Source organism: Rhizomucor pusillus, assembly GCF_041956525.1.
Source record: "Rhizomucor pusillus strain CBS 183.67 unplaced genomic scaffold VTP01scaffold_13, whole genome shotgun sequence".
NCBI lineage: Eukaryota > Fungi > Mucoromycota > Mucoromycetes > Mucorales > Lichtheimiaceae > Rhizomucor > Rhizomucor pusillus.
Window position 1 is genome coordinate 548285 of NW_027192155.1, and position 14855 is coordinate 563139.

General features: G+C 45.4%; 7 protein-coding genes across 7 annotated transcripts; 5 read left to right on the forward strand and 2 right to left on the reverse strand.

Annotated features, from left to right (window-relative positions):
- Positions 1 to 173: 173 nt before the first annotated feature.
- On the reverse strand, positions 174 to 1498 carry VTP01DRAFT_2597 (uncharacterized protein; the record flags this gene model as incomplete). Its single annotated transcript, XM_069381075.1, has 3 exons — positions 174 to 526; positions 587 to 993; positions 1065 to 1498. 3 exons carry the CDS (start codon positions 1496 to 1498, stop codon positions 174 to 176), a joined length of 1194 nt encoding a protein of 397 aa, XP_069237373.1.
- Positions 1499 to 2467: 969 nt separating this feature from the next.
- On the reverse strand, positions 2468 to 4770 carry VTP01DRAFT_2598 (uncharacterized protein; the record flags this gene model as incomplete). The annotated part of the gene is made up of 4 exons (XM_069381076.1): positions 2468 to 3405; positions 3471 to 4236; positions 4320 to 4441; positions 4506 to 4770. 4 exons carry the CDS (start codon positions 4768 to 4770, stop codon positions 2468 to 2470), a joined length of 2091 nt encoding a protein of 696 aa, XP_069237374.1.
- Positions 4771 to 6634: 1864 nt separating this feature from the next.
- On the forward strand, positions 6635 to 7645 carry VTP01DRAFT_2599 (uncharacterized protein; the record flags this gene model as incomplete). The annotated part of the gene is made up of 1 exon (XM_069381077.1): positions 6635 to 7645. One exon carries the CDS (start codon positions 6635 to 6637, stop codon positions 7643 to 7645), a length of 1011 nt encoding a protein of 336 aa, XP_069237375.1.
- A 1193-nt stretch (positions 7646 to 8838) lies between these two features.
- On the forward strand, positions 8839 to 10065 carry VTP01DRAFT_2600 (uncharacterized protein; the record flags this gene model as incomplete). The annotated part of the gene is made up of 1 exon (XM_069381080.1): positions 8839 to 10065. The coding sequence occupies one exon, from the start codon at positions 8839 to 8841 to the stop codon at positions 10063 to 10065; it is 1227 nt and encodes a 408-aa protein (XP_069237376.1).
- A 1214-nt stretch (positions 10066 to 11279) lies between these two features.
- VTP01DRAFT_2601 (uncharacterized protein) lies at positions 11280 to 11782 on the forward strand (the record flags this gene model as incomplete). Its single annotated transcript, XM_069381081.1, has 2 exons — positions 11280 to 11386; positions 11461 to 11782. The coding sequence occupies 2 exons, from the start codon at positions 11280 to 11282 to the stop codon at positions 11780 to 11782; spliced, it is 429 nt and encodes a 142-aa protein (XP_069237377.1).
- Positions 11783 to 12543: 761 nt separating this feature from the next.
- Positions 12544 to 12813, forward strand: VTP01DRAFT_2602 (uncharacterized protein; the record flags this gene model as incomplete). Its single annotated transcript, XM_069381082.1, has 2 exons — positions 12544 to 12703; positions 12773 to 12813. The coding sequence occupies 2 exons, from the start codon at positions 12544 to 12546 to the stop codon at positions 12811 to 12813; spliced, it is 201 nt and encodes a 66-aa protein (XP_069237378.1).
- An 852-nt stretch (positions 12814 to 13665) lies between these two features.
- On the forward strand, positions 13666 to 14770 carry VTP01DRAFT_2603 (uncharacterized protein; the record flags this gene model as incomplete). The annotated part of the gene is made up of 2 exons (XM_069381083.1): positions 13666 to 14502; positions 14564 to 14770. The coding sequence occupies 2 exons, from the start codon at positions 13666 to 13668 to the stop codon at positions 14768 to 14770; spliced, it is 1044 nt and encodes a 347-aa protein (XP_069237379.1).
- Positions 14771 to 14855: the final 85 nt, after the last annotated feature.

Below are 14855 nucleotides of genomic sequence, written 5' to 3' on the forward strand. Positions count from 1 at the left end.
TGCGTCCATGACGTTGACGTGGTTGCCAGGAGAAGACCATTTGAGGGAATCGGTTAAACCAAGTTTGGAGGAAAAGTGTATTAGGATTAAGAAAAACTGGGAAAGATTATGTAAGAAAAACCAAAAAACCAAAAATTACAATTAAATTAGAAAACAGGACTAAGGTATTAAGTTTAGATAATATCAACGGTTGATGCGTGCGATTTTTGCGCCACAACAAAGTGGAAATTGCTGTAGCTGTGATACTGTTCAAGTTCTCTTGATGCCTCTTTCAGTAATCGTTCAAAATCCTCCGGTGGTGTCACCGATCGTCCAATGCTGACATTATACTGGTTGACAGCTTGTTGACTGAGAGCCAAGATGTGGAATAGATCGTCGCGAAACATGACACCCAGGCGACCACCCCACAAGCCGATGGGGAGGGACCGGTACTTTTCCGCTAAAAGTTTACCATCTTTAGGAATTAGAGAAGGTAATTGTCGGGCAATTCGAGGTTTGAATTTTCGACTTCGTGCTGTTTCAACGACTGAATCCCGATCAGTCCGTCGGCATGGATACCTTACATACATCCTCGACTGTCACTTACCTTCTAGGTTCAACTTTTCAGTGAGCGGTCCTGGTGAATAAACAAGCATGTCCATCTCCATGATCTCCAAATGGCCTCCGGGTTTCAAAAGCTGCCAGCAGTCTTGAATGACCCGGGAGTACTGCTCAAAAGTGAAAGCAAAGCACATGAAACGAATATGGATGTAATCAAATGTCTCGTCTCCAAACGTGCCTCGCAATCCCCCCAACGCATTGAGTTTTAACAGCTCACAGTTACGTGGTACAGTACTCATGTCAGGAAACATATTGTCGCTCGAGTCAATCCCAATCACGTGAAGATCCGGGCATGCTTGAGCGAGTTCAATGCTCCAACATCCTGGTCCACAGCCAATGTCCAGCACTTGGCCACCTTTAAGTCGCTCAAATTCGATCGGTAATGCAAATTCCCTTAAAAGCAGGTCATCAATGTGAGATCATGCACACGTGTACTGTCTGTAAACATTGTACATGCAACCCACCCTTCAAATGCAAGTTTAACCAGATCATTTTTCAGTTGCTGCCTATCTGCCTCCTCTTCGCCTACTGTCAAGAGATATCCGGACTCGGTGAACTCTGGCAGCTCCGTCTTTGGTGGTGGCGGTGGGGAATCTTCAGGGATCTTGCGTAGATCAATCGACGTGGGCAATCGGCGAAGACCATGTCGTGTAGCCCTGGAAAGCTTTGATACAATTGAAGACGATTTGCTGAGCGATCGAGTCGAATGGCTGCGCGTCATTCCTGCCGAGGCGTCCAACGATTGTGATCTTTTCGCTGACGCCCGATTGTGGTCGGCACCACCGCGACTGCTCGAGAACAGCGAAGCCAAGCTTGAGCCGTGGAGCCATGACTTTCGCCGGTGCTGTTTGGGCGGAGAAGGTGGGGCGTGCGCTGGCTCCTGCTCGTTGCTGTCCATGCCAAAGCTAAAGTGGGAGGGTGTGAGGAGGGTGAGAAGGGGGGGAAGACAGCAAAAAAATTAAACAAGGCTGCATCTTCATTATCGGAGCTACTTTATTTGGGGCGAGCGCAAGTGATTGTCCCGCTAGACCGCTGAAAATGCAGTTTCAGGACCCCGTCTTTTGGTCTAATCTTTTAGCAAAGCCATCTTCACCTTTCCGCATCACAATTTAATATCGTGTAACAGAGACAAAATAAAGTATACTATTGCTGTCTATGATGCTGATTAACAGTTTAAAGATACTGTTGCTATGGAAATTGTTGTCATGGATAAAGTTGCTACGGTGACTACTTGATCTTTCTACTGTCGTGAGTTCGTTGTCATGGATACTTTTTTCCATCATACTTTGGTGAATGGACGGAACATTTTTATTTTGACATCCTTGGTGTGAAATCAAGTAGATGCTATCCGAGATATAAAATGACGTATTGGATTGAGCATCTGTATCCCGAATCTTTAGCATGCTTTGCAGGAACGGCAGAGAATCACAGAAGATCAAACTAGCAATAAAAACTGACATTTGCGAATTAGATTTGGATACTTTGTGGAATATAGCAAACCGGACGAGGTATCAAGACATGTGGCAATTAGTGTTAACGACTTCGATCCTTATAGGTAAACCGGTTTTACTTGGAATCAATTCTTATGCACATCAGAGACATTGAAGAAATGTAGTCTATGGAAGACGTTTGAACCATCATGTTAAACGTTGTAGTATTTGGATGGAGCTGGAGCTCGAACACGCTCTATTAGGCATATAATTAGCCACGGTGCCCGCAGATATGATCATTGAATGTAACCTCCTCGTTGATGCTCTAGACTACATAGCAAATACATTTTCTCGAGATGCTACGAGTGGCAAACCATTAGTGGCAAACCATTTATGGCAAGAAAAAAATTAAATGCATATCTATTTACATCGAAATTTCACATGCTGTGGATCTGTCTTTGCTGTTCTTGTTGGTGTTGTTGGGAGACGTTAGCGTTAGAGTTATACTGCCGAGGGAGGACTTGATGTATCGGCGTAGGTGGAGGTGGAGACATGCTTCGTGGACGTGGACGCTCATCCGCGACGTAAAACGTTTCATTCAATAGCTGCAGGCTGCTACGGGCTCCTTGGCTTTGGCGACTGAATCTATTGCTCATTTGTTCCTCGGGTGGAATGTGGGTTGATACCGGCAAATGGGTTTTGCGCACGCGTCTACGCCAGAGTGCCATGCGAGCTGGAGGTGCTCCATCTTCGTACAATTCGTCGTCCGCGAGGCCTGTCGTGATAACTGCAAAGTTGCGGATCGGGATAGCAAACATGACAATAAACACAATGCAATGCAAGATCACTTGCACGTATGCAACAGCTTGCTTGTCACGTTCCAGTACATGCAGACTCTCAATGTAGGTCAGGCTTAGAATAAGGATAACAACTCGAAATAAGCCGAATACAAAGTACTGTATGTTGACTTGACGGGACGCATGTGGCCACAGGGTATACAGCATTGCGACGTAGGCAATTTCCGCTAGTAAAACGACGATTATTTGTGCCAAACCGCTGGTTTGAAATCCTCCAATCATGACGCCGACAATGACGCGATATATAAGAGATACCACGAAAAAGTAGACCCGATCGTCAGTGAAGGTGTTGTATAATGGTCCATATCGTAGCAGCAACGTTATATCTGAGAACAACAGAGAAGGAGGTCGGACGTGCAGCAACGCGAATGCAATGAAGCCGTATAGCAGGAATATGATAAACACAAGGACAAGTGCCGGTGTAAGCAGCATGTACCATGTTGACGGCAGCATCAATTGGTAAAATGACAATGTCATTAACGGCAGATAGAACAAGGTGACTACACGGAGAAGTATTCCTGGAATGCATGCACCAATGTAAGTTCTCTCGATACGATAGAAGATGAAGAAGTTTCTTACATACCCAGAGAAAAATTGAATACTTTACAGTTGCAGCTAGGATGCAAGTATGGTTCTTTGGAACCAAACAGAGCTGTCGCGGCCCACAGTAGCATGCATAGCAGTACACATCCTGCCAGGATAAACAAGAAGAATACCAAGCAGGTCAGAAACAGGTTATCGATAGCCACATTAGATGCGAGTGCAAAGTTGTTCATGCCAGTCCCAACAACTTTCACGAATGTACCGTCATACAGAGTTCCATTCAGTGCAAAAGGGTTAATATCTTCTTGCCTCTTGCTAAGATTGAGGCCTTGTGGCAAGTTCTGCTGCTGCTGTTGCTGTGCCACGTGATGATCATTGTCGTGAATCCATGTTGTTGGAAATAATAGAAAGCTCCATGCAAAGTTGGAAGCAAAGAGGGTGTAGAATTTAGGGTATGAAAGGGTCAGCTGGCTCGTGGTAACGATGAATTGTGCATAGTAGATGATATCGCTGAAACCTGGTGTTTTGAGACGCAGCGCTGCTGGAAGCATAGCGTAGTTGGATGTGAATAGGAATGCATCGTGATCTGTATCGGACACCGTCATAAATGATGCAAATATCGATACCAATGCAACGAAAACTGCAAAACCCACAGGAATAAATCGAAATATGCTTTGCCACGTTGGATGCTGGTATCCTACGGGTGCAAGAGTCACGCATGCCCACGACATCTTGTCAGCTGTTACTGCAGAGTATCGGGCAATGATATCGGCTAAAGGAAGTGATGTACTTGGTATATTGAGAGACTATTGTATTCACCGTTGATAAAAATCGAAATCTGATTTAGAAAATGTTGATCCAGTTTTAGTACTGTTCTTTTGTTCCGTACCTGATGTATTGTGACATTGGTGTTGGATTCAACAGGGCACTTTACTGTTTCACACAGCCTCTGCATTAAACTTGATACAATCGAGAATCCAAGCAATATCTCTGTGCGTGAGGAAGCATATACTGGAAGAAAAAGCTCGTCAGGAATGATATTTGTACTGAAATGTAAAGGATTGATGTTACGAACGAGACTGTGCGGTATTCAGGTCAGTGACGGGAATAAGGCTTGCTCCGGTCACGTTGAAGTCATAAAGATTGGATATTGGATCGTAATATCGTGAAACGGAATATACAGTAAAGTTGCTGTTGCTGCTGCAGTGTGTAAAGTTGAGATCGGGACCAAAGGCTGTCTCTGCAATGGGTGTGTCTGTTTGCTGACAAGCGATCAGGCCGAAATGGGCAAAGAGGAGAATGGCCGGCAGAATCCAAAGCCTTGAATGTCGCTTGAGCATTAAAAAACGTCACCAGAGAACAAAGTTGAAACCCTTACTTTCTTTTTTTCTTTTGCAGGCAGCCTATTCATAGCAACATATCACCTTTTTCCGCAGGCAGGTGACACACGGATGCTGTGTTGCAGCAAAGGGAAAACAGAGAGCAGGTGGAGTACACTGCTTATTGAGTACTACCGATAGAAATACGCGCATGCATCCATGTGCAGCGCCGACAAGCTCGATATACCACGTAGAGAACGTACGATTGTATATATACAAATTCATCAAATCAAACGCTTGCAGCCGGAACGGCCTTCCGTGAGTTCAAGTGAACACCATTGGTACCACCGAGCTCAAAATTATTGACCACGGAGACATACCCACAGCAGCCAAGACGGGAGTTAGTAAGCTATGCCAAAAAGGATCGGATAAGTAGGGTTCAATGCTGGAGAATGCAAGCTTTTGCTGCAATTCATGCACCACATAAACATACATTGTCATGTTCTAGAAACATCCAGTTGCAATATACAAGAAGGATATCTTTAAATGAACAAACGCTAGCACCAAAGGGCAAAGGTATATGGGATTAACTAAGTATACGGTAAATAAGGAAAGAAACCGCAACTGAACCTATACACGAAGGCTGGACGCGGATACATACGAGATTGGGTGGGGGTTTATGTTGTAGCGGCAATATCTGGGTTATGGAGGAAACTCTAAAGCTTCAGAACAAAGACAAGTTCGTGTGGCCAATTGCATACACATAATAGGAGAGACCTTTGTATTTACCCATTTGATTGTCCCCATTCGTACTTTTCCGCTTTTTCTTTACCTTCTCTATCGATGCGTACAGACTGGTCTGTCAAGCATAATCTCGACTCTTCGTCAGCAACACAAGTAGTCTGACCAACAGTGAACACTATCTGTGCGTGCGAAACAAAATCCAAAAGTGCAGTAAAGGGGTCACAAGCGTCGCTGTCGGCGGTGACACGCAGATTTAGTCTTTTCTGCAGCGCTGCACCCGCTTCGCTACTGCAAACACGCAACCTAGTCTAATTATCGACAAGCGATTGTTAAAAGACGAATCGACGTGTAGATACTACAGCCTTGGTCAGCATAGCTCAATGATAACAAAGGCTTTTGTGACGGAGGTGATTTCGAGCCTTTGCAGTGTGCATATGCCCGATATCTCGATTAACCAAACCTGGACAAACAAGAATTTCTGGACATAGTTGAGATAATTTCTCAATTTAAAAAGGGTCAAAACCAAGAGATGGAATTCACCTCTACCTATTGACACTAGGTCAAAACCTCGACTATAACAAGCATCGGTTTATACAATCCATTGCGCAAAGGTAACGGAATACTTGGCTGCGGCATCTATATCTGTCACCCTTTTGTCTTTCAAAAAGCTTTGTCAGACTTCCAACTCATGCGATCAAGAATACAAGGACTGTTGGCGATTCGGAATTATGGAGCACATACTTCGATCCTATATTGCTTTCAATCATTGCGGATCATGATGAAAACGTCGTCCTACGCTTACGCCCTCAATTCTTCAGATAACCTGTTCATGTCACATTAGTTTGCTTTACCTTTTTAAATCGATAAGTCTATAGTGCTTGATGTACGTTGTGATATAAGGACCTTAAAGTCAACTTCATTCTTGGCTATAGGTTTGAAATAATTTCTTTGAGAGATATAATATCGTTACATCGGTATTCCTGTTGATCTAGAACTTGTGTCCCTGTATAGTATTGGATGGAAAATGAAAAGCTCTCCAAACTTTACCAATCAATCTGCATTTCAGCGTGCATTTCTTTTGGCTGTCGTCCGACAAGTCGTATCCTCCTCTCTTTCTTTTTACACAAGTTTATAAATCAACATGGCCGACACATTACCCGCTGAAAAGGAGTCAACCACAGCGCAGCAATCAGACAATGTTACGTTCTTTAGAAAGAAGCCAGCCAAGAAGAATCTGCGGAAACGCAAAGCAACAGTGAAAAGTGACAGCGACGATGACGATGACGACGATGGTGTTGTCGTTTCTGAAGTAGTAACGAAGGAGCGCAAGACAACTGCAACACCGTTTGTGCAAAGCACACGACGGAAAAACAAACGTCGTGCAGACAATGATCAAGACGATCAAGACGAGGACGACAACACGATCGGTGTCCAGTACGCCGCAGATCGATCAGTCCAGAACAAACAAAGTGATGCCACTCGGTATGCGACCGAGTGGGAACTGGAAACCGAAGCTTTGCTAAAGGGAACCAAGAAGCCTGCGTCGAATCCCAAAGTGACAAACTCGAAAATGCAAGTTGGACCGCAGCGTGCACCGGCTAACATTAGAGTCACTGCCCGTTTCGATTATCAACCGGATATTTGCAAAGACTACAAGGAGACCGGTTTCTGTGGTTACGGCGACTCTTGTATTTTCTTGCATGACCGTGGTGACTACAAGACAGGATGGCAACTTGAAAAGGAGTGGGAGGAAGCACAGCGAAATAAGACCCAATTTGGTGCAAGTGATCCGAACAAGTATGCAGTAGAATCCGATTCAGACGACGAAGAACTGCCTTTTGCATGCTTGATCTGTCGGCAAGAGTTTACGGATCCTGTTGTCACACGATGCAACCATTACTTTTGCGAAAAATGTGCCATGGAACACCACAAAAAGTCACCAAAGTGCTTTGCATGCGGCGCTGCAACGAGCGGTATTTTCAACACAGCCAAGAACATGCTCCAGCGACTCAAAGAAAAGAAAGAGCGGCTCAAGGCTGCAAACAGCGATGAAGAACAGGATGAAAACAACAATGATTTTAGCATAGAAGGTTTAGAAGAGAAGAAGGATGATACCTCGAGTGATTCAGACAATGATTCTGATTCAGAATAAAAACGCTTACTACAATATTCCTTCTCCTATATGTCTTTTTTCCTGCGAATGCATTGAAGACATATGATTGCTTCCAGAAACATCGCCTTTTGGCGCTGTAAAAAGAATATTCCGAGCGGAAAAGTTCTTCCAATATAGATCATAAGCTCTTGATTCCGGGCAGGCCGCTCGGCTTCTATCAGAAGATCCCCCACATTGATCACTGAACTGAAGAGTCCGATTATTATACGACGAGAAGCAGCAGCAGGCTGCAAAAAGTCTTTGGTGCCTCCAGCTAGTCTCGTCCGGTGCTGTCAATTCCGAGGACCTGGACGGATCACTGTTGGCAGTCCCCAAAAGCGTCGGTCCACCCGAGCATGTACCTTTTCGTCCTACCAAAATGTAGATGACGAATACAATCATGACGATGATTGGTTTGATAGCAGTCTTATCTCTCGAGGTTCAAACTCAGAACCACGATGTCATGTGCCTAGAATCCATAAAGCTTATTGTTTCTTTGGCAGCTACGCGGCTTCGTAGCTTTTACGTTACTAAATCACTCCTTTCTCTATACTTTTCAAGATGGGAACTTCAAAGACGGCGCATGTGTGTTTGTAAATGTTTTGCTTTGTCATTAGTTTTGTGGGCATAGCATCTGCGGCTTTTAAGGCAATCTCCGCTGCAAATTTTTCGTGCCGCAGTATTTTTGCGAAACTGAGGCTGGCCCCTGGCGTATTTCGTCTTTTTCTTCTACATTTTCTTCTCCCTTCCCATCCGGGGTCGTGGTCTTTAACTATCTTCTGCGCTTTTCTTTGGAAGCTTTTACACTCGCACTCTATCACCTCTCTCTATCTTAATTAATTATTGTTAACATCTCTTTTTTTGCTCTCTGCCTTTCCCAAACCCTTACCCTATTTGTTGACAAGTGCATCTACGTTCAAGATGCACTCCAAGTTTTGAAACCTTCCGCTTTTTCTTTAAGTAACTTTTTTTTCTGAACCCAAGTACCCACTTTAAAGAGTTACAAGTCTCTTTAAAACAAGTTAATTACTATGGCCTACTATTACATGTTCAACGGCAAGCACGTAGGAAACGACGTCGATTGATCCAGAAGACCGCCCCCGACTCTAGAAGAATCCCAAATCGAACAAAGTAAAAAGACACGATAACTGCAACAACGACCACCACGACGAGCCAGCGCTCCAAACAGAAACATGAACAGCACCGACATCAACATCGATCCATTCACACATCCAGACCCACTTTTTGGGGATCAAGCCGACCTATTGGCTGGTCTCTTGAAGTCTCCTCTTCTCGACACCCAAGCCTTGTTGACATCCTTGGACTCTTCCGAGGCCATGTCTTCTCCACCATCAAGCCATGAGGGTTCCCCTCCCACCTCCTTGTTCCAATTGCAAGACTTCTTTGTTCCCGAGTTGCTTGACGAAACTAGTCAATTCATCAACTTACAAGACGCAGAGCTGCAACAAGCTCCGCAAGGACAGAGTACAATCACGCCTCCGGCGTCGCCAAGCAATAGCTCAAGCAGCTCGGAAACATCATCTGCGCCTTCCTCTCCAGAACAAAAGTCTGTGCGTATCCCTGGTCGCAAAAAGGTTCTGCCTCACGGTCAAACCACAGTTCCTATCAAGGTGACCACAAACAAGTCGAACCGACCTCCACGCAAGTTGGAATGCTTCAACTGCAAGGTGACAAAGACACCCCTGTGGCGCCGCACTCCTGACCGGGCACACACGCTTTGCAACGCATGCGGTCTGTACTATAAGCAGTACAATCAACACCGCCCACTGCATGTCCGACACAAGGCACAGCATAATCAAATTCGCGGTCATCCATACGCAACCGAGCGTATCATGCAACCCATTACATTCTCTGCCGCGCAGCAACCACCTTCGACCCAAGCACCCATGATGTCTATCATACAGACTATCCCGCTGCAATCTCAACAACAGCAACAGCAGCAACAACCTGGACCAGGAAGCCAACAAGATGAAAACCAGATTGAGTGTGCCAACTGCCACCAGACTCAAACTCCTCTCTGGCGCAAGAACGAGCGCGGCGAATCGGTGTGCAACGCATGCGGTCTCTACTCTAGACTTCACCACCGGGACCGTCCTATTGAAATGCGCAAGGCCAAGATCCAGCGCCGCAGACGCGACTGGGCATCCTCTGGTAGCGAAGAGGATGAAAGCTCAGCTGGAGAATCCGAACCAAGCTCTCCTCAAGAAAACGTGATTGCTACCTTCAAGCTGGAAACAACTCCTCCTCCTTCCGCTACCGCACTCGATGCAGAGGATTCCCGTTTCTTGTCCCTCTTGGTCAACATGAACAAGGACCAGATGCAGGGTTTTTTGGGCCAACTTGAACGCCGCTGCGATATACTTCGCGCCGTCCTGGGCACCAGCAGCCACCAACGTTAGACTTTTATCTTTTTCTCTTTTTTTTTTTTTGTTTCCATTTTTTCGAATAAAGTATATGCTTGCAAAAACAAATAAGTAAAAGTAAAGGGTCTTGCCGAATGTTACTTTGACACTCTTCATGCTTTCGTATTCGCACAATAGCAATGACGGATATGGAACGTGCAAATCCAGATTCGCTCAGAACGGTTTGCCATTGAATACAACCCGTTATCAGGTAGAAACATTGAAAAGAACGGGTTGAGATGGTAGACAAGCTAAAACGACATTCGGACTAGCTCCAACCGCGATGATGCATGAATGCGTAATAGATATGGTCGCTCTCAAGCGCATTCACGTGACTCGAATAGGCGTAAATTGCAAGACTGCAAGTTGGATCTGATAAAGATGTGAAAGAACAATAAAACGTATAAAGGACGAAGAATAAAGTCTTTGTTGTTAGCACGAAAAGTATGAGGAAGAAAGCCTGTATTTGACAGGAGGATGCGCTTTTGTTTACTATTTTGATGTTCTTCTGAGAGGGAGGGAGGAGGGCCGGATCCAAACTGCCAAAGGAAAGGGCCCATCTCTTTTGCACAGTCGTTTGGGTTGACAACAACAACAACAACAACAACAACAACAACAACAACAACAACAACAGCTGCTGTTTCCATCTGTTGCAACATACTTAAGCTTACCATTAACTTGTGGATGCAAATACAAAATCGACGACAACCATTGATTTAGAACATTTTTTGGAACGATCGACTTTGTGAAAGAGAACAAGAGGGATTTAGAGGAGTAGCAATGAAGAGTGTCCTTGCTGCCGCGTGGATTGCACCAATGATTGACGAGATATTAAAAGCGACAGGCAAGGGAGTGAAAAGTTAAGGATCCATGCCCGGGCACGCCGAGTATTTTGGGGAAAGAAGGGGCGGGAGTGCAAGAGAAGTGCGATGGTTGCTGTGATTTTGGGGGGAAAAGGGGAGAAGGTTATGCACAGATACAGATAGGAATACTGACCTAAAGAGAGAAAGACAGACACACAGAGTGAGAGCAAAAAAAAAGAGAAAGAGTGACAGAGGTGCGCGTGCGTGTGTGTGAACACGCGCGAACCAATAGATGAGCAAGCCAAATCAGGGCTCAAATAATAATAACCTGCCTTCCTCTTCTCACTTTGTGTGAATACAACCACCTTTCTTCTTCTCTTCTCTTTTCTTTCTATATCTTTTTTTCTCATGGAAAAATCCCTCTCAGATTATGACGAGAGTCTGGAAGCGTTGGAGCGGCAACGCGAAGAGTTGGAGCTAGTCATGCAAAAGATGGGTCAGGAATGGGAGATCAGGTAAAAGACGAATACTTGGCATGCGGGCCCGTAAAGGTGCAAGGTCCTAAAGCAGTGTATACGTATATATTCAGCGGCGCAGGCATAGGATGGCTGAACGCATCGTCGCATCTAGCGGGCACGGGTACAACGACATCCCAGGCGACCGCCGTCGGCACCGGCGGTCCGTCACCTGGATATATTCAGTCGCTGCTGAACCTTGATGAGTCTGTGCTTGAAGCGTCGCTTACCAATGGCGGCAAGACCCAACATCAGATACCCCCGCATCGTATGCCCATGCCTCCCAAGACACATGCTGTCGCTTCCCCACCCATCACGCCGGGTGACGAGTCAGGAGTCCTTTTCGCACAGGACACTGCTACCTCCAAAAACGTTACAAGTCATAAACACATCTGATCCTTATCGATTATTATCCTTACACACTTCCTTCCTCTGCCTCACTATACACGTGCTCCATCCGCATTCCTCCCTTCTCTCCCACCCGCATATCTGTCTATCTGTACGTGCACGTAATTTGATACCCACACTCAAACTTTTATCATTCCTACCTGACATTTCATTTTCATCAGTGCAAAAAAAAATAACATTTGCTTATTTTGTTTCTTCTTCTTTCTCACCAAGTAATAAAGAGTCTCAAAGAATATCACGTACATGCTTAGTGCACGATCATGGGTCCAATGTTTCCCATGATTGAGAGATTATTTTGGTGTGCTTTCAAGTGCTTTTCAAACACTTTGGGGGGTTGGGTTCATATCGATTTTAAGAACAAATCTCTAAATCTGATTCTTGTTGTCACTTTGTGATGATAACATTTTACATACATCGTTTTTAGGTGAGCAATGCAATAAATTTCTGTAAGCTTTACACGCGACATTGCGGTGTGCTTATCGGTCCTAGATCACTGGACAGCGAGAGAGCCTACGGAGAAGAAGGCAATGAATGGCATTGGATATGTGTGTTGTGCGACAAAGCGCAGACCTTGTACAACAATATTTAGTCGTGAGATCCTCAACAAGTGGTTTCTGTGCTACAAGTTCTACATGTGCAAGACCGTAGTATCTTAAATAAATGAGCATGTGTCGAAGAAAGACTTTTATCAAGATCCAAATAACTGGCATGAATTGCTTCTCTGTCCTCAAACTTGCTCGTGAAGGAAGATGGTGAACTTGAAACTGAGATACGGTGGTAAAGCCCCTGTTTTCACTGTTGAGGAACACAGCCTTCTTCAGGAGAACATGGTGCATTTTGAACAACTGCCCGTGCTTGATCCCTGTCTAGGAGCCAACAAGATCGATGATTTGCATATCAATATTAAGGGTATGTGAGGGATTCAAATAATCTGACCTCACGCGAGTTGAGTATCAATATTTGATAATGTAATGAAAGCTTCGGCACAATTAGCACGAGTATATGAAGCAATGTATTGACTGTCGGAAAGCTGATGGTTGCGCAAACTTCATTGCCGCATGGTCGGTAATTGTTTCCGGTAGATTTCTTTCAACGAGGAATACAGTGCGAGTAGATGATATGATCAGGATAGCAATAGCTGCTGGGTTCCCAGTCTTGCAAATTGAGCATCCGTCTCACGGACATCCACAGCTTTTCAGGAAACCACGTTTGTCGGCACCACTGGCTGTTACTTCGACACAAACAATGGATGAAGTGGCCATTGTGAGGATGAAACTTGAAACCAGAGGAGCTATTAACTAATAACTGTAGTAAAGATAAAATCCGGTTTTCTGTCAACTGGTTTGTTTGCGGAAAAAAGAACGAGGAATGACAGGTGTAGAGTTTCCTTCTTTTACAACGGCAAGCGTCATTTGTAGAGATTGTCTGTCACACCATTAGGCGTCAGAGTGGAAGAAAGCAGAAACCCCGCACCTCATCATGGCTGGCATATCAGAAATACATTTCCAAGAAAGTAGGTGCCACACTATGTCGGCTATTTTTGACCGAGTTAACGACCCTGAGAGTATGATAATCATTGGGTGAGGGAGGGGTGAGTTGTTAAGGAAGAGGCAATGAATTCTGGCGAGAGCAGAAAAAAGTGATTTACATGAAATTAAATCTCGTCGTTGCACGATCAAGCTGCGGGGCGTTAAGTTTTCCCTTTCTGGAACTCGGGATCTGCGGATTTAACGAAAGATGGTTGGCTCATCCATATTGCCTCGCAACTCAGGACAAACCTTAAAATTTGTGTTTGTAGAAACAACCTTTTCCTTCAATCCTCTTTTTCTTCATTCAGTTTCGCGCTCTCTTTTTCGTCAAAGCTACACTCAATGTATCAGCACCCTTCCACCTCCTCAGCTGCTATGGTCGCTGCTATAACCCAACAGCAACATCACTTTCATAGCCAGCACCAGATACATCGTCAACAGCAGCAGCAGCAACAGCAACACGAACAACAGCAACAACAGCAACAGCAGCAACAACTTGCTGCCGCTGCTTCTACCTCGGCTGCATCCTACTATCAGCATCCGCCTCCTCCATCGCATGCTACATATTACGCCTCTCCAGCCACCACTACCGATATCTATGCTGCCTCAAACTACCCAACCACCTATGCTACCCCAGCCACTGTTAAATCCCACCAGGAAAACGACGCGGCTGCCGCCGCTGCCGCCGTAGCAGCTGCAGCTGCTGTAGGATATCCACCTTCGACTTCTCTGCCACCGCTGTCGCAGCTTTTACCGTCCCGACAGACTTATACAATGCCATCTCAGCAACCGATCGCCCCAGTTCCCGCTGCACATCATCACCCGCAGGCACCGCAAGCAGTAGCCGCTGCTGCTGCGGCAGCGGCAGCAGCGGTGGCATCCCCGGCTGTGTCCGTGGCCCACCATAATCATCATCCAATGTATCCTCCGCCTCCTCCTCCTCACCATCATCATCATCATCAGCGAGCAGCACTTCCATCCCCGCCGCATTCGGTGGTAGAAAACAAGACAGCAGAAAAAGTATTCTCCTTTGTGTCACTGCCAGGTTACAACCAAAAGAAACGCCCTCGCAGGAAATACCACGAAATCGAACGCCTGTACCAATGCAACTACCCCGGATGTACCAAGGCATACGGAACATTGAACCATCTCAATGCTCACGTATCTATGCAGAATCACGTAGGTTCGAAAATAGAAATACGTAGACATGGAAGTGAACTCATATTGTCGTGTTCTCCAGGGTCCAAAAAGACATCCGTCTGAATTCAAGGAGCTAAGAAAACAATGGCGGAAACAAAAGCGGGAAGCCGCAGCAAACAAGGCAGCAACAGTAACAACAACTGAACCTGATTTCTCTTCTTTTTCTTCTCCAATCGCTGACATTGAATCCACACCCGTATCTGCTGCCCCTGCCAACAGTGAATCTACGGCTACTAATTGCTTCTAGGTCCAACTATCTATATTGCACATCCACGTCCTAATTCTCGTATATATATGCACATCACGCACTCTGCGAGTTTGCGGCGCCTGCT